We start from the raw sequence: 19,931 nt of genomic DNA, 5'->3' as shown, positions 1-19,931 counted from the left end.
GATTGTTGATCTTATCTTAACGTAAACCGAGCGTTTTACAATCGTGTGGTGTCGGTGCGAGCAACAGCTGATTGAAGAAGAAAAAAGTGCAAGAAATTTAAGGCTAGGTTTTGTTGTTGCACATCCAAGTTGGAAAATGCGACAAATTCTCAACCTCTTTTTCTCTATGTTCTAAATCCCATTTAATTGGCAACAATTCTCATGAGACCTTGTGCTTCTTTTCAATGCCTTTACAGCACGTACTTTATTTATACTTCTTTTCCAACCTGTAAAACACTCCAACATAATTCAAAAACAACCCATCATTATTCAAACCCTTTTGTCGTTTTTCAAGACAAATTTACGTAGGGTTATCGAGATTTGAATTTTTAACTTCTTAATCAAGAACACATCATTTAACTTCTGGTCGATCTGATATTAGCATGCATGGGAATTTAAGGGTAGAATTAAAGAAGAGATAAATGGATTGATTTAGTAAATAAGAACATGAATAAGGAATTTACATTCATTCTCTATACTATTGAGTTAAATAAATTTAAAGGACATATGAAAAAATAGTCCCTCTAGAATCCAATATTATCAAGGCAATGATCATGATCTCTTCCTTGAAGAACTCCACCACTTTCCTCAAAAAGCCATTTTTCCAACATGGAAAGTGGCAAATCATGAACATCAGGATCAGCTTTCATTTCCTCCGAATTAGATTTTGACGTTTCAAAACACTCAAATCTAAAAAACGACCCCATATTATCCTCACATTCATCAGCTCCGCCGCCGGAGCTACCACCATTTGGGCATCTCTCCGCCGTAGTCTTGGGTGGATTTTTCATCCACCCGGTCAGCAATTTGGCTATATTCTCAGTGCTTGACGCATAGCCCGTGGATTGAACTTTGTGGTATGAAGGCTTTATTATTTCACCAAAAGGAGCTGAATTTTGTGGCGTGAGAGCTTCCCATAAGGCTTGTCTTGCCATTCTAATGTCCGTTTGAAGCCTCTTCTCCCATTGTCCTCTTGGCATTGATGATGAAGATGATGAAAACCCATCTCCAAAATGCCCCATTGAACTCACTTGAACCTTCCTTAGCTTCTTTTTCAAATGCGTGTTCCAGTAATTTTTTATATCGTTGTCGGTTCTTTGCGGAAGATACGAAGCTATAGCCGCCCATCTAAACAAACCATAAATTACACAAATTACCTAAATTATCAACTCATGAGTAACAAAAAAAAAAAAAAAAAAAAAAAAAAAAAAAAACCAAACAACTTAAAATTATTAATACCTATTCCCCAAAAGAGCTTGAAGATGAACAATCATCTTCTCTTCTTGATCAGTGAAGTTACCCCGTTTGATTCCCGGTCTAAGGTAATTCGTCCATCGCAGCCTACAACTCTTGCTACATCTGAGCAACCCTGCAAATTAATAAACACATCTCAAATTCAAACTCAAACTCACAGCTAACGGATATTGTTTGCTTTGATTATAAAATTAACAAACCTGTATTAGCTGGAACGGCCCGCCAATTTCCAGGGCCGTGTTCTTGAATATAAGAGACCAAAACAATATCCTCCTCGGGAGTCCAAGGTCCTTTCTTGACACCATTTTTATCACAACATGGAGGCCTCCCCATATCCTTAGCCTTCAAATTTCTTCTACAAAGGTTGAAACTTTCATGGCGTTTAGAAGCTTAAATAGAAGAGAGAAAAAAGGGGAAGGCAAAGAGTCAAAAGGTGACAGCAAGAAGCATTAAATTACAAGCACAGCAGCAACAGCAGCAGCAGCAGCATGCCCCAAGTCAGCTGCTGCAAAAAACCGCGTTGTATTCAATGTGGCAGCCCTGTGGATTAATAATTTTAATAATAATAATAATAATAATAATAATAACCCTTTTTATTTATTTTTATTTTTATTTTTATTTTTATTTATTTATTTATTTATTTCAATCCCCAACGTGTAATGAATAATAATGGCCCTTCTTAGCTGACTCTACTATAAAGGTAAATAATGAAAGTCCCTTTCTTCATCACTAAATATTTCATGCTTCTATTCCAAGATATCTCTCATTTTCATATCTTATAAATTATATGTTTAATGCAATGTGCAATAATTTCTTGTATACATTTTAAGAAAAAAAAAAATGTGTTTTCTTCTTCTTCTTTTTTTTTTTTAATTAAAAAAATGCGTAATTTGTTCGATATTTATATTATTTCACGAATAGTTATGAATAGTTGTATGTAGTCATGAATGGTTGCTTTTCTTTCCTTTTTCGTTATTAATATTTATCTCCTCTCATAAATATTCTTCGCCTTTTTATTATTTTTTTCATACTCCTAAAAGTTTATATTATTAGAATGAGTTTAAGAACGGGTGTAAATGAAGTAGTGTGTTAAAAAGTGAGTGTAACGAATTTAATAATCATTAATTTCATCAAACACAAAAGAAGTTGATAATATTTTATAATAATCTTAGAATCAATTCCGAAAGCACTTTTAAACATTGTCTTTTGTTATAGATTTTAAATGTTCGCCTCTATAATTTTTGTATAAAAGAAGGTACAAGAACATTAAATGTTGCTAATAACAGAGACATGGTTAAAAAGAAAAAATGTTTCTAATGTTTTGGTATACCGTTATTCACATATTCGTAAGTAAGAGTTTCGTGATTCCTAACATGCAACACGAGGTAGATGCATTACATCGTTGATGTTCTACTTAATCCTTAAAAAAAATGTGTTATCGACTCGAATCTTTTAATTAATTATGAGAGTAGGTGGAAAACGCAAAACCCTAATCCCTATATTAAATGAAATACTTTGGAATTGACTTAGATTCGTTCCTTAACAACTCACCAATAAACATTATATTTCTATCTTCGTTTTAATAAAATTGATGACGACATAGTTGCTTTCCTTATACCCTACTTCCATTTGTATTTTGATACAACAATAGACAATAAAGATCAAAAATATATATTTAAATTTTGACGAGTATTTTTTAAATATAATATTAATAATAAGAATGGTATTAATGACAAATTTAAATGCTTAAACCTATTTTAAAAAAAAAAATTAAAATATTAGGATTAAATTTTCCAAATTAAGACTAATTAATTATGGCATCAATCCAATGGGGTTCTTTTTTTTATTTAATTAATTTTGATTTAAATAGTAAAAAAATGTGAAGCATATAAAACAAGCTTATGAGTCATAATTTTCTTATGCAATTTGATTATTTTAAATCCAATAAAAACAAAGAATGTCGTAAACCCATTTTATTAACTATTATTTAAAGTTTAGTCTCTGTTATTAAAAGTAAAATCAAAATTAAAATTATATTTAGAAAGTCAATCGTTAATGAAAATGACTGATCATATATGGCTGCCACAACGCAGCCCTGTTCTTCCACTTCCAAATTTAAAAAGACCAAAGTTTTATTTTCTTCCATATAATATCCTTTTAAGGCTTACAAATCTTTGATAATTTCCATTTTCATGAAGCTAAATGAGAATTTATGAGAATCAAATACGAGATTCATCTTCCTAAATGGTCTGATTCAAAAATTTCCCAAAATGTCGTAGCTTTTGCTTTAGAATCATGTTCTTCTCCAATCTTACACAAACTTGCTCTGTTTTCTTCAACGCCCTCCACGAATGAAGTTTTCTGGAAATTTTAATGATCTTTCGGTTCTTCTTTTGAAACCCCTTTTGATCTTGTTCTGTGCTCTGTTTCCGCTCCTACTCTGTTTCTTCAAATACTATAATCAACAACCTCTGTTTCAAGAACATGTTGATTCTGATAGGATTGAAGAAACGCCATTTTCATCTCTAAGCTTTAAGTTTCCAACGTACGAGGATTTTCTGAGAACTACTACACAGAATGTTGACCCACCTGTATATGAAACTTCAAATGAGAACGATTTTGATGATTCGAGTTCTTCAACTTCTGACACGGATTTAGATCTTTGTCCCCGAGAAGACCCAGAAATTTTTCTCCCAAATGGTTTGCGATGCAGCAATGATATCAGAATCCAAGATGATAATGAATTTGATGATCCTGTGGAAGCCATATCCGGGGGGTTTGATCAGGATTTCATAGAAGAACTGAAAAATGAGATTAAGAAGGCGAAAGCCAAAGCGAAATCCGAATCTGGGTTGCCCTCAATTCCTGAAGAATCGGAGTACCCAATAGCCATGGAAGAAGATTCAAAAGGAGGGAAGAAAGGAGAAGAAAGATCAAATGGCAAAGGCATAAGAAAAGAACTCCACGAATTCCACAAGCAATACACAGAAAAGATGCGAAAATACGACACTTTAAATCACCAAATCGCAAAAGGTCAGTTCATTAATTCATTCATTCATTAAATTGTTGTTTGTTTCATAAACCCCGCATGGATTTTGGTTTGCAGAGTGGAAAATGAAGCAATCGAAGGGGTTAGTGGAGTCTGTTTCATCGAAAGGGCTGTGTGGGTGCAGGCCTGATAAGAAAGGCGAAGCAAAAACAGGGGAAAACAGAGGAATGGAAGGGGAATTGGAGGTGGTTTATGTGGTGCAAATGTGGGTTTCATGGGAGTTTATAGTGTGGCAGTACAAGAAAGGTTTGGAGATTAGCGGCAGAGAAGGGTATGGAAGTTACAGATTCAATGAAGTTGCAGAGAAATTTGAGCATTTTAAAGTGTTGATACAGAGATTTATGGAGAATGAATGGTCGGAGGAAGGGTCGAGAGTTGAATATTATGCTACAAGTCGTGTTGGTAGGAGAAAGCTTCTGCAAGTTCCTCTGCTCAAAGGTGAGTCAAATGTTGTCTCCTTCTGCTTTTGCTTCTTTATTTAACCCTACACAAGTTTAGGTTAAATCAAATACTGTATATATATATATACATTTATATTTAATACATATTTAAACTTTAAAAAGTATCTAAAAAAATATTTAAATTTTTTATTGTATATTTTAAACTTCGTCTTATTTATTTCATTTTTTTTTAAATTAATGAACATATTAGACATTACCCAAAATATATATATATATATATATATATATCAAAACCTATTAAACCCAAAATTTGACATTTTTTAAATTAAAGAGCTTATCAAAGGCCGAATTAAAAGTTTGAAACTTTTTTTTTAGATATTTTTTAAAATTTAGAAATCTATTAAATACATACTTATAAATTTTGAACTAAATTAATAAAAATATTTATGAGATCGACCCTTTCTAAAAAAAATCTAAATTTTTAATAATTTCAGCAATATTTTTAAATTTTTAAAAAATAAAAAATAAAAAGTTAAAAAACATTAATTTTGAAGAAAGAACGTTACTCCTTTATTTCAAAAATATTTTTACTCTCAAAATGTTTCAAAAATGATTTTAATATTGCAAAAATTTTATTAATACCTTTCATTTAAAACTGGCCATAAATATATTTTTAAAATAAAGTTTTTTTAAGAAAAAATATAAATTTTAGAAATATTTTTATTAATTTAGGTCAGATAAATGGTTGGGACATTAATTGAGTTGCCATTTTCTTTTATATTCGTAGGATATGTTAGTTATTTAAACATGGGAGTTAGTCAACAATTTATACTATTAGCATAGCATCAAATTAGGAAGAAAATAAAGTAATTGTAAGATTGTGTTTGATTGCAGAAGATGAAGCGAAAGACAACAAGAAGACAGGAAGAACAGAGGAGGAAGAGGGCGTTAAAATGGATAGGGTTATTGAGATATTGCAGGAATGTATAAGAGTGTTCTGGCAATTCATTCGAGCCGATAAACTTGCCCATATATCATCAACTTCAAAGTCTCATAATTTAGAACAACAACAAGAACGCACCAGCCCTGCATATTCCAACATTCTAAACCAAATTCTGTTAGATCTTCAAAAAGTTAGTCACTTACTTCCATTTAATATAAACTCCATACATACATCCAACGCATTAGATACTCACCTTGTTTGAGAGAGTTGTGTGTTGCAGAAGGACAGAAAATTGAAGAAGATAATACAGAGAAAGACATGGAGATTCAAGAACTGTATAGATGCCTTTGATGAAGATGACCCAGATGATGAAGCTTACTTCTTGGCTATGGTGGATTTGAAGTTGGTCGGAAGAGTGCTTAATATGCAAACCATTTCAATTGATCAATTGAAATGGTGTCGACATAAATTGAGCTGCATTTCTTTTCAAACTGGGAAGATTAGGATACAAACTTCGTCGTTTTTCTCTATATACTCGTGATCACTTTCATTTAAATGTGATTTTCGTTCTACTTCTTCTTTATTCAAGTAATTGGGTATATGTGTATATATGTTACTGGTAGGTTACAAGCATATGAATACATGAATGAACACGGAAAGAAAAAAAAAAATACAAAAATCATATTTTTATAAATTCGCGAGGTCTCACATTAGTTGGAGAGGGAAACGAATCAATTCTCTTAAGGATGTGCAAATCTCTCTCTAATAGACGCATTTTAAATCCGTGAGGCTAACGACAATACATAATGGGTCAAAGCGGATAATATATGTTAACAGTGGGCTTGAGCTCTTAACAATGATATTAGAATTAGACACCGAGCGGCATGTCAGCGAAGACGTTATCTCCCAAGGGAAGTACATTGTAAGAGTTAGACATAGAGTTGTGTGCTAACGAGGATGTTGGGTCTCCAAGGGAATGTATTGTGACATCTCAGTCAGTTGGAGAAGGGAACAAAACAATCATTATAGAGTGTAGAAACCTCTCTCTAATAGACAAGCTTTTTTAAAAACTAGTGCTTATAAAAGTGTGAAAACTTCTCTCTATCTATTTTTTTTTTAAAATCATGAATATGACGATCATACATGAACAAAAGGCGAGTAGATAGGCAACCAATCTGGTTGCAACCCTTGAGTCGTCACAAAACCAATAAAAAACACTCGTCCCTAGAAAAGTGATATAAATATTTATTGCTCTTAATATCAAAGTAGGATTAAATCGTAATCCCCAAATAGAAACCAATCCATTTTTTATTAGAGAGGGAATTGGATGATCCTTGGTGGTTGGTTGTGGATTGTGTCAGCTCCACAGTTCCATAGCTTCCATGGACGAAGAAGAAGTATAAAGAGTACACTCTTCTCTGGAAGAGCCTCCCATTACTTTGCCTCTCAATCTCCATCTATCGTCGCCGGCCCTTCCTCTCTATAGGGTTGTTGGAATACAACGCCGTCTCTGATTTTGCCGCATCTGGTTAGAGTTCTTCTTCAGGTTAGTAATTAATCTTAGTGGAAGCATTTTACAATCTCCCTCGTTTGTACTGATTCAATGACGATATTTGAGTGAGGAACCATTTCGAAACTGTGAAATTAGTCTTGCTCTTGCTCCCTTGGGTTGATTTGTTTATCTCTAAATTTAACTCTTAGAAATGCAAGTTCTGGCATGCAATACTCCCCATTTCTTGGGAAGGCGGGAATTATGCTTTGATGGCGTCTCTTCTGTTTCTCAACCCTCCACTTCAAATCCCACCACTGCTCAATCCATTTCCATTCGAAGGTTGTTTTTCTCTCCTTTTTTCTCTGTGCCATTGCATTATCTGATCAAAATTAATTGTCCATCGTTTACCTATTGATTCGGATTCATATGTTTTAGTTCTCAGTTTGTAATTTTCTTAGCTGATTATTCAGGAGTGCGGGCGATGAGTCTGGGGATCTGGGTTCTGTACTTAGCAGCAAATTTCTTTTCACAACTCGGCGGACGTTATTTGCTAGTTTGTTCCTCCTGAGTTCTTCGGCATATCCTTCAAGGTGTTTTTCTCACAGCTTTATGCTCCGCTCTGTGAAGTGCATTTGGTTCACGATTGGACTCGTCCTGTTATATTATTTTCTTTGTCATCGAGAGATGTTTTCTTTCATAATGTCCGTGAGTCTCCGAGCTGCTTGCAACCTCCTAGCTATGTTTTTTCAGGGAAGAGTGGTTGTGACGGTTGACACAGATTCTGTGACATCCCAAATTGATTGGAGAGGGGAATCCCAAATTGACACAGATTTTGTGATGTTTCCTTATAAGGGTGTGGAAACTCTCTCTGGTAGACGCATTTAAAAGCATTGAGGGGAATCCCAGAAGGGAAAGCTCGAAGAGGACAATATTTGCTAGCGGTGGGCTTGGGTTGTTACAAATGGTATTAGAGCCAGATACCAGCCTGTGTGCCAACAAGGACGTTGGGCCTCCAAGGGGGTGGATTGTGAGATCCCACATCGGTTGGAGAGGAAACATTCCTTATAAGGGTGTGGAAACTCTCCCTAGTGGACATGTTTAAAAACGTTGAGGGGAAGCCCATAAGGGAAAGCCCAAAGAGGACAATATTTGCTAGCGGTGAGCTTGAGTTGTTACAAATGGTATCAGAGCTAGACACTTGCCGGTGTGCCAGCTAGGACGTTAGGCCCCCAAGGGGGTAGATTATGAGATCTCACATCGATTGGAGATGGGAACGAAACATTCCTTATAAGGGTGTAAAAACTCTCTCTAGTGGACGCGTTTAAATACCTTTAGGAAAAGCTCAAAGAGGAGAATATTTGCTAGCGGTGAGCTTGGGCGGTTACACATTCTCAACTCTCTAATGTCATCTTTTGTCTTTTTTGTAAGTGAAGCCAACTTGTCAAGTTTCATGTACAAGTCTTCCAGTCAGCATGGAATGTACAAAATTTTGATTGAGAGTTCTAAGAAGCATAGTTCTTAATTTAAACTAAGTAGCATTTATAGCCTCACGTCTGTTCATATTTGATGTACTTGTGACAAAATAACTTATTTATAACAAAGTTGTGTAGTGTATTTACAGCTCAAGCTTTGGGAGATCCATCTGTAACCATTGAGGAAGTAACTCCCACTATTTTCCCTTCTGGAACCCTCTTCCCTACAGAGGTTTTCTTTTAAACCCTACTGATTTGTTTTTGAACTTCGTTGTCCTTGTTATTTGTAATAGTGTATGAACGAGAATTATGTGATTCACAGGAAAGAATTGTCCAGCTGTTCGAGAAGAATACATACTCTGTTGTCAATATTTTCGATGTAACTTTGCGTCCTCAACTTAACGTAACTGGCATGGTTGAGGTAATCTAGCAATAAACTTATGGTTCTTGTTGTTCTTGTTGTTCTTGGCATATTCCAAGCGGTTTACTGTGTTCTTATTTTAATAACCTTCGTGTAAGACCATCATTTTGTAATCATTACTGTGCCTATTTGCAGATTCCTGAAGGAAATGGTTCGGGAGTAGTCTGGGATGATCAAGGACATATAGTAACAAATTATCATGGTGAGAGATTATAATGGTCACTGCATACAGCAAAAAATAACTACATTGAGTTACTTACAGATTGAATCATCTAAATTTTGCATTGTTGTTTACCAAAACATGGCATTTCTAATGTTTCATGTAATCAACTTTAGACTGTGATTCAGAAAGAAGTTCAACATATCCTCATAGCCTTTGCTTTTTATTACTAAACAGTAATTGCTAGTGCTCTTGCAAGAAATCCGAGTCCTGGGCAGGTTGTTGCACGTGTTAATATTCTAGCATCCGATGGGTGAGGACACTTGAAGTTACGCAAATATACTATTTTCATGAACAACAGGTATTTACTTTCTCAGTTTCTGTGTTTGAATAGGATACAGAAGAATTTTGAAGGCAAGCTCATTGGTGCAGACCGTACAAAGGATCTTGCTGTTTTGAAGGCAAGGCTTTTCAGCTTTAAATTCTTTTCCTTCATAGTTTATCCAAGAATGTGCAATTTTGGATGATTATTGGTATCTCTGATCAAGTTTGGGCTGAGCCTTTTATTTGTGAATTATCATAGCTCATCCATTCTCTGATTTGTCTGGACATGAAATTCCTCAAAAGTCTAAACAAGTATGAGATAAACGTCCGTGTTCTTGCAGGTGGATGCCTCAAATGAGTTGTTGAGGCCAATCAAGGTGGGGCAGTCATCTTCTCTTAAAGTGGGGCAACAATGCTTGGCAATTGGAAATCCTTTTGGTTTTGATCATACCCTCACAGTTGGAGTCATTAGTGGACTGAACCGTGACATTTTTAGTCAGACTGGTGTCACCATTGGGGGCGGAATCCAAACGGATGCAGCTATTAATCCTGGGAATAGGTTATTCTGAGATTTCATCATTCTTTCTCCTGGGAAATCTCGTCTGTCTTATTATTCCTTGTATTTAATGTTGACATCAAGAACCTTAAGTTTTCCTGTATCCTTGACAGTGGAGGTCCTCTACTCGACTCGAAAGGGAACTTAATTGGTATTAATACTGCTATTTTTACTCAAACAGGTAAGCTCCCTCTTTCTTCAGCCAAGTTTTGATTCATTATTTTTAACACTTGTTTGCATTCCTGCCATAACGTCACTGTAACAGCTCAAGACCACCGCTAGCCGATTTTGTCCTCTTTGGGCTTTTCCTTTCACACTTCCCCCAAGGTTTTTAAAACGTATCTACTAGGGAGAGGTTTCCACACCCCTATAGAGCATGCTTCGTTCTCCTCCCCAACCGATGTGGGATCTCACAATCCACTCCCCTTTGGGGCCCAACATCCTTGCTAGCACATCGCCCGATGTCTGGCTCTGATACCATTTGTAACAGCCCAAACCTACCGCTAGCAGATATTGTCCTCTTTGGGCTTTCCCTTTCGGGTTTCCTCAAAGTTTTTAAAATGCGTCTGTTAAAGAGAGGTTTCCACACTCTTATAAAGAATGTTTCGTTCTCCTCTCCAATTGATGTGAGATCTAAAAGTGACGATGTTTAGTTGTGATTTTCAAATTTTTCTTGCCCTACTGTTCAACAATAAGATTAGGGATGTGATTAACATTAGTCTGTTCTGTTATGGTTGCAGGAACATCAGCTGGGGTTGGTTTTGCAATCCCATCTTTAACCGTAGTCAAGATTGTTCCTCAGTTAATCCAATTTGGCAGAGTAGGATTAAGCTGCTAAACAAGATTCAACCTTGTCTTATTCCTATTCGATTTAAACAATTCATGGTTTAAGATCCTGATTTTTCATATAGGTAATTCGTGCTGGCATAAATGTAGATTTTGCTCCCGACCTGATCGCTAATCAACTCAACGTTCGTGATGGAGCTCTAATTCTACTGGTATACATTCCTTCCTTCTAAGATGCATCAAGTTCGTCAACTTAAGACGAGTAATACTCTTTTCATTCATGATTTTTACTCCTCAGGTTCCTGCAAATAGTCCTGCAGCCAAAGCCGGACTATTACCCACCACCAGAGGTTTTGCAGGCAATATAGTACTCGGAGACATCGTCACCGCCATTGATAACAAGCCGGTGAGCTCTTCATTCTTTCCAAACAAATGTTGCATTTCCAGCCTCTGCATTAAACTGGGAGATAGTTTCTGTCTAATTGCATGAACAACCAAATGGTTCTCTTAAGAATATAAGGTTCTGTATGTCTTTATAGGTAAGAAACAAAGCAGAATTGTACAAGTTATTGGATGAGTACAACGCCGGAGACAAAGTTATTTTAAAGATAAAGAGAGGAGGACAAAGTCTGGAGCTGCCTCTGATATTAGAAGAAAGTCAATAGGAAGTCGAAGGTAGCAGCAGAGTCTTGGGAAGAACATGCTAAGCATTACAACGTTCAACTTGGAATGAAATGGAGAAGTAGAAGAAGAAAAGCAATGGAAGCAAATGTTTTGGGTAAAATGAGGTAATCTTGTGTTATAGAATTAAAGCTTTCTATGGAAAGTTGCTGAGTTGCATGTTTCAAATTGTAATTGGAAGCATGAAATGTGGTGAGTTTTGATGATGGGGTGGACTCAGCTTGTCCAGCTGAGACATCCATGGAAGCATCAACTATTAGCTTGTGTTAGTATCAATGTAAATGTTCATGTAAAGATCAAATATCAGTGATTAATGCGATGACTTGTAATGGATCCAATTCAACACTCAATATCATCTTGTTTTTGGACTATAAGAGCTTAAGTCCACTGCTATCAGAAATTATTCTCTTTGAATTTTTTATTTTCGGGCTTTCCCTCAAAATTTTAAGATGCGTATGTCGAGAAGAGGTTTCCACGACCTTATAAGCAATGCTCCGTTTCACTCTTCAACCAATGTGAGACCTCACATGACAATTTTATCTTATGGAATTTTATTGATAGGTCGATCCTCTCCTCCCTAAGGTAAGAGACAAAGAAAACGGTCGATACTTCCATTTTGTTTCCGGGTCTTTTTCTTTTAGGGCTTCGAACCGGCACCATTATAATTTATTATAATATAGCATGAGTTTGTCTTGCTTGAGAGTACAAGCCGAGTATTGTCATTATAATTGGGCTTCTCAAGGCCCAAAATGGGAGCGGCCCAAAATGGGAGCAGCCCAATACAAGAAACACGTGAGCCCAATTCAGGATCCACGGCTTCTTTTAACGGAGAGTTAACGGCATATATTCGATTTTACTTTTTTTATTGACACTTTTCCATTAAAAAACTTCGATTGCTATTTTATTTTTTCTTATAAATAATTTAATTTTCTTTATTTTTCTACTATTTAAAAAAAGAAAATAGGAAACAAAAGGAGAAGAACGGGAAACAGAACATAGTCGTCGTTCGTCCCTCCATATAAATAGAGAGCAGCCGCCTTCAGTCTGAAACTCCCACTTCATTAGCCGATTCCCGCTTTCTTTTTGGCCCCAAACTTTTTTATTCCCTCTCTGTTTTTCCCTCCCTTTTCTTCGCTTCATCTTCAAGTTAGGGTGTTCCTCTCCCCCAACTAGGTTTCCGCCGCTAAAATGGTCGCCGAAAAGGGTAAAAAGTCCAAGCCCGCCGACAAGGTTGAGGACGACGGCTCTGATCATATTGACGTCGAGCTCGTTCAATGTATCGAGAAGTTACAGGAGGTTCAAGACGAGCTCGAAAAGGTCACTTCCTTTCTTCTCTCTCCCTCTCTTCACTGTTGTTTCCGTACATGTATGACAATAGGTTCTAGTTTGTGCATGCATTTTCCTGGTACCACTGTAAATTAGCGTTTTCTGCTCTTTAATTGTGTTTTTGGGGTTCGTATTTTGATTCATGGATATCTTAGCTCAATTACCTAGGACGATGGCTTTTGTTATTGTTTCGTACTTTTAAATCTCTTGTTTCTTTAACTGGTGTCTGTTAACCGATTTTTCCTGCCTTTTGGACTTCTTACATATTTATTCTGATGAATATGAGGTGGTTTTCCAAATGGTATTTGACCGAGACTCGCATGGATTACAGAGCTTTTGGTAATGCTTTGAGTTGAAGTTTCAAACGGGTGGAACGGTGTGATTTATGCTAATTTCGTTGGCTTCTGATTCTTCTACGGAATACGGGTGGTTTAGGCGTTTTGAATTATGCTCATGTTGCATTGACGGCATTCCTGATTCAAATAATTTGTCAACTATCAAGTTTTACCCTAAATACTCTGAGCTAAAAGTTTGAGGCTGTGAATGATTTAAGCTATTTAAATTATTCATTAACACCTAAAATTTTATATTTTATGCTAACTAAGGATGCCCTATGACATACAACAAAGACATTTAAACCTGTCTTGAGTGAAAAATAAGATTTTTACAAGAATTTCTAGGTAAGATCTATCTTGTTCAAATCTCTTGCTAAACTACCACTTTATTTCGATCTTCTCTCAACTGTTTGAAAGTACTTCGAACTTCTGGGCCCTGTGCTATATATCATTGACTTTCCCTCAATTCCTTGTTTTTAGTTGGCAAGGATTTGACTCTGCCAAAATTGCAAAGAATTAGGGTGAATAGCTCATCATATCCCGCAAGCGTTCACTTCTTGAATGTTGTTGTGATTTTTAAGGCAAGTTATATATGAAACGGATACAAGGACACAAATAGGTCGAATCATCTTATTACTATTAAAATGACGCAATCTCATTACCTAAGTACTAAATGGAGATACTATTTTGATAGAATTTAACCACATGCCAGATTCTTCTTTCTCCTGATGGTTATGTTTCCCCTTTCTTTTTCTGTTATGCATTTATAAGGTTGAATTCAATTCTCTCAAACATCAATCATATCTCTTCTTCTTTGTTTCATACTTTCCTAATATGAGGCGATACATGTAAAAACCTTGAGATGTAAGCAATGAAAATAGAATCATAATGTCCAACATTGTATATGTCAACATTTGTGTTCTTTATTGTTATTTGCCAAGGAGTGGTTTAATGTGTTGTGTATAATATCCAGATGTAGATTTCCCATGCCCCACCATGTTTTCTTGTTGAGGTTCTTTTTCTTTCTTTCATTTACCTTACTGAAGTGTTGCTTCTTATCAAAATACATACATATTTATTCAACCCCAAATATACTTTAATAAAAACATTTAGCAAGAATTCAAAATTTCATTTTCTCTCTCTATGTTAATATTCTTTTCCTGCTTTCAACTTTTGCAAATTAGTCAGGTTAGTAAATATATATATGTTTTTTGCAATTTTTTTTTTTTTTTTTTTTTTTTTTTTTTTTTTTTTTTGCAATTTTTTGAACTTTTATGGAGAAGAGTTCCATGTGTTTTATTGCAATTAATGTTAGATATGACTCCCAACTTCTGTAGAAGCTCCTCCCAATTTGAGGTTATGAATGGTCCAGTGTTGGGTCAAAGGATCTGAGATCTTGTTTAGTCTTCTAAAAAAGAGTGTAAATCTAGGACTTGATAGGCAATGTGTACAAGACGTTCACCATGGCTATGTTCTGTCGATGCCTGATCCCGCAATGTGTACAAGACGTTCACCATGGCTATGTTCTGCCGATGCCTGATCCATTTGGCATAAATGCAATTTCTTATATATAATTCAATATTCAATAAATAGACTGGATCTTATTCTTGTACCTCTGGCATCCAACAGGTTAATGAAGAAGCAGGTGACAAAGTTTTGGAAGTTGAACAGAAATATAATGAGATAAGGTGGCCTGTTTATGTGAGACGGAATGAGATTATCAAAACGATTCCAGACTTCTGGTTAACTGCTGTGAGTGATCTGTTTATTTATTGACGTTTTACATCTTATCTTTTGCAGCCACTTAGTTTATTTACTTTTTTTTCCTTTGGTGCACATGCTTGATTTTTGCAGTTCTTGAGTCATCCTGCACTTTGTGATCTTTTGTCCGAAGAAGATCAAAAGGTTTGTTTCTTTAATCTATTGAATCTCTGATTGTGGCTTGGGTGAAAAATGGGTACTTCTGCAACTTCTTTCTATTTCCAATTTATTTTGAAGTCCTAATTCAAAGTGACTTTTGATTCTGTAATGATCAATTGCAAACAAATATATTCTCTCGTAACTGTTGACTCTTATTCTTCGTGCAGATCTTTAGGCATTTAGATTCTCTTAAAGTGGAGGATCAGAAGGATGTAAAGCTGGGTTATTCCATCATACTTGTAAGCTTCATCTAACTTGTTCGACTTACGCTGTATCTGTCCGTTTGCATCATTCACATGTTACATTTTTTTTTGTCCTATTTGGTATCTTCCCTCAATTGCAGAATGTGATAATGATCTGTCACTAAACGGCTTAAAATTGCAGAATTTCAATGAGAATCCTTATTTTGAAGATAGAAAACTAGAGAAGACATATACATTCTTTGAAGACGGGGCAATTAAAATTACTGGAACAACAATCAAGTGGAAGGATGGCTCGGTAACAGTTATATCTATGAAAACAATAATTTCTGTGGTTTCTTAAATCAGATCAATGATCTAATAGTAAATTTTGAAGGGTGCATCAAATGGAGTAAATGGTGAGAAGAAAGGGAAGAAGCGACCCTTGATTGAAGACAGGTGCTTCTATACCCTTACAAATTTGATTCCATCTTAAACAAACTAAAAGTCATAGAACCTCAAGGTTTGACAATGACATTATATAGTATAAATTAAAAGGGCTTCAACTCTGCTATATGCTCTTCTGATATTGTCTTTTTTTTTTTTTTTTTTTTTTCTTTTTTAACCAAAGAAAGAGGGCTTGCGGGAGAGAATATCTTAAATTTAGTTCATTGATTCTATTTCTTGATGAACACAATTGAATTTAATATGTAACTATATTTTTTCTTATAAAAAAAGATAAATTTATTCACTACATTGAAAACAAAAGACCAAATCTGCTAGCAGTTAGTTTCTTTTTTTTTTCAAAGACTCTCATTAAATCAAATGAATTAGGTATTAAATGAAGACTAATTTTTTCTAACTAGACATCGATCCTATGAAAAATAGAATACCGTAAATATTTTAATGTATTATTTTATAAATAAGATCTAATTTTCTAAAAATAAATTTCAAAATTTTGATTCTTATGGATGTGCTACTAAGTAATGTAATTATTTTATAGGATTAATGAAATTGTTTTTTTGATTCTTCAAGTATATAATAAATGAATAGTTTTCTGTCGAATGCATTTTAGAATAATATCATTTAAAAATTACTAAATCCGTACATTGCACATAAAGTTTAATTAGTATATTAAATGGTATTTAAGGAAGTAACTTCTGATTTTCAAATATGTGCTAATTTAATGTCTTACCATTATCCAGCTCCTTGCAATGATTTCTGCTTTTACACAATGAGTTTTTTTCTTTTCTTTTCTTTTCTTTTCTTCTTCTTCTTCTTCTTTTTTTTTTTTTTTTTTTTTTTTTGTCGAATAGAAAAGTCAGTTTAATACCACCCTTTCATTCTTCTCTTCTTACTGTGGTTTATTGTTTTAATTTCAATTTATCATATTTACTCTCTGTATTGCTCACCAATAATTTACGTATGCAGCTTCTTCAGTTGGTTTGGTGAGACTAAAGAAGAAGATATCACTGAGCTTCATGATGAGGTGCGTATGAACATTTTCTTGCCCCATGATTATGTAAATGCTCAGCTTGTTAATGTAATAAGGTCTAATCTGTTAGTTTTCTGTGTACTCTTGTTAGTTGTTAACTAGTATAATTCGCTTTCTAGTCATTAAAAGTGCTTCTCCAATTAGATAGTACAATGGTTCAAACCTCGTGGTGATAAAAACAGAGATAATATAAAACTCATTCCAGCTTCTCTTCTTTTAAGAATTCGATGCTTTTGTTTGTACTTATGTGTGTTTTTCTTTTACTTAAAATGCAGGTTGCGGAGATAATTAAAGAGGACTTGTGGCCCAATCCTTTGAAATATTTCAACAATGTAATTTCCTCTGTCTTACATAATTTTACCTATTCTTTGCGCACTCATCAAGCTCTGTTGCCAAGGGGTTTCCCCCACTTTGGAGTATGAAATACCAATCTTTCCATCATAGTGTCTATGGGATGCATCTTAATCTAACAATTGAAACTTTAAGCAAGTTAATAGTGGTAGTTTTCTTAGGCCTTGTACATTCATTTCCAAGGTGTTCTATCTCGTTTTCTCTGATCACTAACCACTCTGTTCGGAACAGCTCTTAGCTCTCATGTCTGTTTTTTGGTAGAATGATCGGATTGGGGAGGCCCCATTATTGGTTTCTTGAGCCTAGTTTTCCATGTCTCTATCTTTGGGCTCCCTTCTTTCAGTTGGATCTCCTATTAGTGTTTCCAGAAATATTAACAGAGAGGAATCCCTCTTTTCTGAATGAAAGGGTGTAGTAGGTGCATCTTTCACTCACCTAGCCAAGAGGTTCTACTTTTATCGAAATTTTTTTCCCCCGGGGGGTGGGGTGGTGAAGGTGGCCAAGAAGCTGAGATTATTTGAGAGGTATTCTGTCTATCTTATTGGGCAGCTTGGAAATACCTAATCCAAAAAAAAAAAAAAAAAAAAAAAAAAAAAAAAAAAAAACTAATCCAATTTTCATCATTTTTTGGGGATTTTGTTCGAGATCAGGGTGTTGTGAATTTCATTACCTTCTTTGGGTTGCCTCCTCTTGTTTCTGGACATTCATCTTTCTATTATGGATAATTTAGGTTCCTATTTATATAGTCGTCTTTTAAGTTTTTTTTTTTTTTTTTTTTTTTTCACTTTTTGGGGAATTCTCGTCTTCTTTTGTTGTTTTATTGAAAATCTTGGTTCTACCAAGGAGGAAAAATGAGGGGCTTTCTAATTTGTTTACAGGAAATTGATGAAGATGAAGAGGACTCTGATGGAGAAGAGGAGGAGGAGGTAAACAAGATTAAGTTTCAGTTTCACCATCTTACAACTGCACTCAAATTTATGGATGTTATTTTGAACCCATATGAATGTCTTTGGCGTGTCACTATTTTGTTTGGTGATTTCTGCTCTTTCCATTCTCGAATCACTCAGGCATGCATCTTTTCGACAAGCATTCCCAAGCCTTCATCTAGTTTTCTAAATGTAATGGGGCATTTATTTGTAAGCTTCTGAAGTATTGTATGTGGTCCAAACCTAGGCGTTTTGCAACTTCCTTGTCGCTATTTACTTGGTCTAAATCTAGTGTTTTACTGCTTCATTGTTGCATAATTATAAGCTTCTGAAATATTGAAATATAGTTGTACATGATCTTAATCATCAAGTGTTTTGCAACTTAATCGTGGCTTAAACTGTTCTGTACATATAGACTGGCTAAAAGTTCAGAAGTAATGGTTCAAACTCCGGTTGATGTGTGTGTAGGAAAACGGAGATGAAGATGACGATGATGATGGGGAAGAGTGAAACTTAGAGAACAAACACATTAGAGAACACCCCATAGGTACTCCTATCTTTTCTTTTTACCAATTTCCATATTACGTAGGATATCTATTGTTCCAATCTCTGATAAGTACTGTTGTCATATTTATACCTCAAATGTGTTATTTATCTTCTAGTCTATTTTTGGCCTCCCCTTCCTTATCATTCAATACACAGCCCAATCCTTTTCATGAGAGATGCTTCTATTTTCCAGTTCTTCTCTGAACATTTTTGTAGACTATTTCTTACAATATTGTTGCCTGTAAACGATGTAGATGGGTAGTATTTTTCTGAATCATGAGATTGCTAAATTTATGAGTGGTTATAACTGGATGTGTTTCTAAGAGTAGTGTCCAAAATATCGCTTGAAACTTTATAGTGCTTGTGGATAAAGCCTATAATTCTCAGTCATCCTTGAAAGTTTCATCGGCTTTATCCACAAGCACTATAAAGTTTCAAGCGATATTTTGGACACTACTCTTAGAAACAAATCAAGCCGATAATTCATCTACTGCTACGGCATAATCAAATCAAAAGCATCTTAGAACCTACAGAATTCTGCTTTTGATTTGATTATGCCATAGCAGTAGATGAACATATGGGGCTAAATATATGTTTTTGTGGTTAGATAATCATTCATTTTTGAAAGTATAGTCTCTACCAACCTTGCTTTCCAAATGGTTGCGACACAAGAATCATCCAAACGACCTCGTAGATTTTCTTACGGCCATATCTTAATCAACAAATTAATTATTATGTTTCTTTTTATAGAAAAAAGAAAGTACAATAAATGAGTCGACCATAATTTAGAATTGGTCCCACAGTCCACTAAGATATGATTCACATGCATTGTTTGATGAAACAGTAGTCCAAAACTATGTTATTGTGCTTTACAAATGACATATGGGCCTCATTTTCCCCACATCTTTGGGCCCATATTGTTTGTTGTTAAAGTTCTTAGTATCAAGACAGGACAGCCCATGTCTTTCCTTTCTTTTCTTTTTCCTTCTTTTTTTTTTTTAAAAAAAAAATTTTGGTCGATTTTAGTCGTAGTTTTTAATAGGCAGACACGTCTTTTATTCATTATTTGATGAGTCGACATTTATGTGAATGAGTGTTTCAGAAAATTCAACTCTAAAATTGATATTTGCAGTTCAATTGCTACATATAAATATTTGAAAACATTGATTCCTTTTTTCCTTTTAGATTTGTTTTTAAAACTTAGGGAAATGCGAGATTTTGTCTAAATCGGCTAATGATTGTTGAATACCAAAAAGAAATATAAAGAGGGTCAAA

The 19,931-nt window shown here is 34.8% G+C and overlaps 4 protein-coding genes across 4 annotated transcripts; 3 read left to right on the top strand and 1 right to left on the bottom strand.

Annotated features, from left to right (window-relative positions):
• Positions 1-441: 441 nt before the first annotated feature.
• Positions 442-1,735, bottom strand: LOC111795300 (transcription factor MYB30). The gene is made up of 3 exons (XM_023677634.2): positions 1,494-1,735; positions 1,279-1,408; positions 442-1,167 (listed from the first exon to the last, which is right to left on the bottom strand). Exons 1-3 carry the CDS (start codon positions 1,624-1,626, stop codon positions 564-566), a joined length of 867 nt encoding a protein of 288 aa, XP_023533402.2. The 5' UTR covers positions 1,627-1,735; the 3' UTR covers positions 442-563.
• Positions 1,736-3,438: 1,703 nt separating this feature from the next.
• LOC111804322 (uncharacterized) lies at positions 3,439-6,329 on the top strand. The gene is made up of 4 exons (XM_023689117.2): positions 3,439-4,326; positions 4,400-4,780; positions 5,638-5,876; positions 5,967-6,329. Exons 1-4 carry the CDS (start codon positions 3,645-3,647, stop codon positions 6,225-6,227), a joined length of 1,563 nt encoding a protein of 520 aa, XP_023544885.1. The 5' UTR covers positions 3,439-3,644; the 3' UTR covers positions 6,228-6,329.
• Positions 6,330-6,965: 636 nt separating this feature from the next.
• Positions 6,966-11,952, top strand: DEG8 (Trypsin family protein with PDZ domain-containing protein). Its single transcript, XM_023677623.2, has 14 exons — positions 6,966-7,232; positions 7,388-7,517; positions 7,649-7,768; positions 8,789-8,882; positions 8,973-9,071; positions 9,207-9,273; positions 9,469-9,544; positions 9,626-9,692; positions 9,897-10,114; positions 10,225-10,292; positions 10,852-10,931; positions 11,023-11,109; positions 11,196-11,303; positions 11,437-11,952. The coding sequence occupies exons 2-14, from the start codon at positions 7,390-7,392 to the stop codon at positions 11,560-11,562; spliced, it is 1,338 nt and encodes a 445-aa protein (XP_023533391.1). The 5' UTR covers positions 6,966-7,232; positions 7,388-7,389; the 3' UTR covers positions 11,563-11,952.
• Positions 11,953-12,577: 625 nt separating this feature from the next.
• On the top strand, positions 12,578-18,930 carry LOC111795077 (NAP1-related protein 2). The gene is made up of 10 exons (XM_023677320.2): positions 12,578-12,895; positions 14,869-14,991; positions 15,094-15,144; positions 15,327-15,398; positions 15,544-15,657; positions 15,736-15,797; positions 16,770-16,827; positions 17,109-17,165; positions 18,063-18,110; positions 18,579-18,930. Exons 1-10 carry the CDS (start codon positions 12,767-12,769, stop codon positions 18,618-18,620), a joined length of 756 nt encoding a protein of 251 aa, XP_023533088.1. The 5' UTR covers positions 12,578-12,766; the 3' UTR covers positions 18,621-18,930.
• Positions 18,931-19,931: the final 1,001 nt, after the last annotated feature.

Source organism: Cucurbita pepo, chromosome 1, assembly GCF_057944985.1.
Source record: "Cucurbita pepo subsp. pepo isolate OVF chromosome 1, ASM5794498v1, whole genome shotgun sequence".
Taxonomy (NCBI): domain Eukaryota; kingdom Viridiplantae; phylum Streptophyta; class Magnoliopsida; order Cucurbitales; family Cucurbitaceae; genus Cucurbita; species Cucurbita pepo.
Note: the sequence above shows the minus strand (reverse complement) of the source record. Positions and strands in the feature narration are given on the sequence as shown.

What these genes read in the sequence shown, in the direction of transcription:
- LOC111795300 (XM_023677634.2), bottom strand. Translation starts at nt 1,626, where the DNA reads ATGGGGAGGCCTCCATGTTGTGATAAAAATGGTGTCAAGAAAGGACCT. An exon ending in GGCCGTTCCAGCTAATACAG is followed by an intron (nt 1,409 to 1,493) that starts GTTTGTTAATTT and finishes ATTAATTTGCAG; the next exon opens with GGTTGCTCAGATGTAGCAAG. An exon ending in CAAGCTCTTTTGGGGAATAG is followed by an intron (nt 1,168 to 1,278) that starts GTATTAATAATT and finishes TGGTTTGTTTAG; the next exon opens with ATGGGCGGCTATAGCTTCGT.
- DEG8 (XM_023677623.2), top strand. Translation starts at nt 7,390, where the DNA reads ATGCAAGTTCTGGCATGCAATACTCCCCATTTCTTGGGAAGGCGGGAA. An exon ending in AGTTAATCCAATTTGGCAGA is followed by an intron (nt 10,932 to 11,022) that starts GTAGGATTAAGC and finishes TTTTTCATATAG; the next exon opens with GTAATTCGTGCTGGCATAAA. An exon ending in ATGGAGCTCTAATTCTACTG is followed by an intron (nt 11,110 to 11,195) that starts GTATACATTCCT and finishes TTTACTCCTCAG; the next exon opens with GTTCCTGCAAATAGTCCTGC.
- LOC111795077 (XM_023677320.2), top strand. Translation starts at nt 12,767, where the DNA reads ATGGTCGCCGAAAAGGGTAAAAAGTCCAAGCCCGCCGACAAGGTTGAG. An exon ending in TGTCCGAAGAAGATCAAAAG is followed by an intron (nt 15,145 to 15,326) that starts GTTTGTTTCTTT and finishes TTCTTCGTGCAG; the next exon opens with ATCTTTAGGCATTTAGATTC. An exon ending in CGACCCTTGATTGAAGACAG is followed by an intron (nt 15,798 to 16,769) that starts GTGCTTCTATAC and finishes TTACGTATGCAG; the next exon opens with CTTCTTCAGTTGGTTTGGTG.
- LOC111804322 (XM_023689117.2), top strand. Translation starts at nt 3,645, where the DNA reads ATGAAGTTTTCTGGAAATTTTAATGATCTTTCGGTTCTTCTTTTGAAA. An exon ending in GCAAGTTCCTCTGCTCAAAG is followed by an intron (nt 4,781 to 5,637) that starts GTGAGTCAAATG and finishes GTTTGATTGCAG; the next exon opens with AAGATGAAGCGAAAGACAAC. An exon ending in TTCTGTTAGATCTTCAAAAA is followed by an intron (nt 5,877 to 5,966) that starts GTTAGTCACTTA and finishes TGTGTGTTGCAG; the next exon opens with AAGGACAGAAAATTGAAGAA.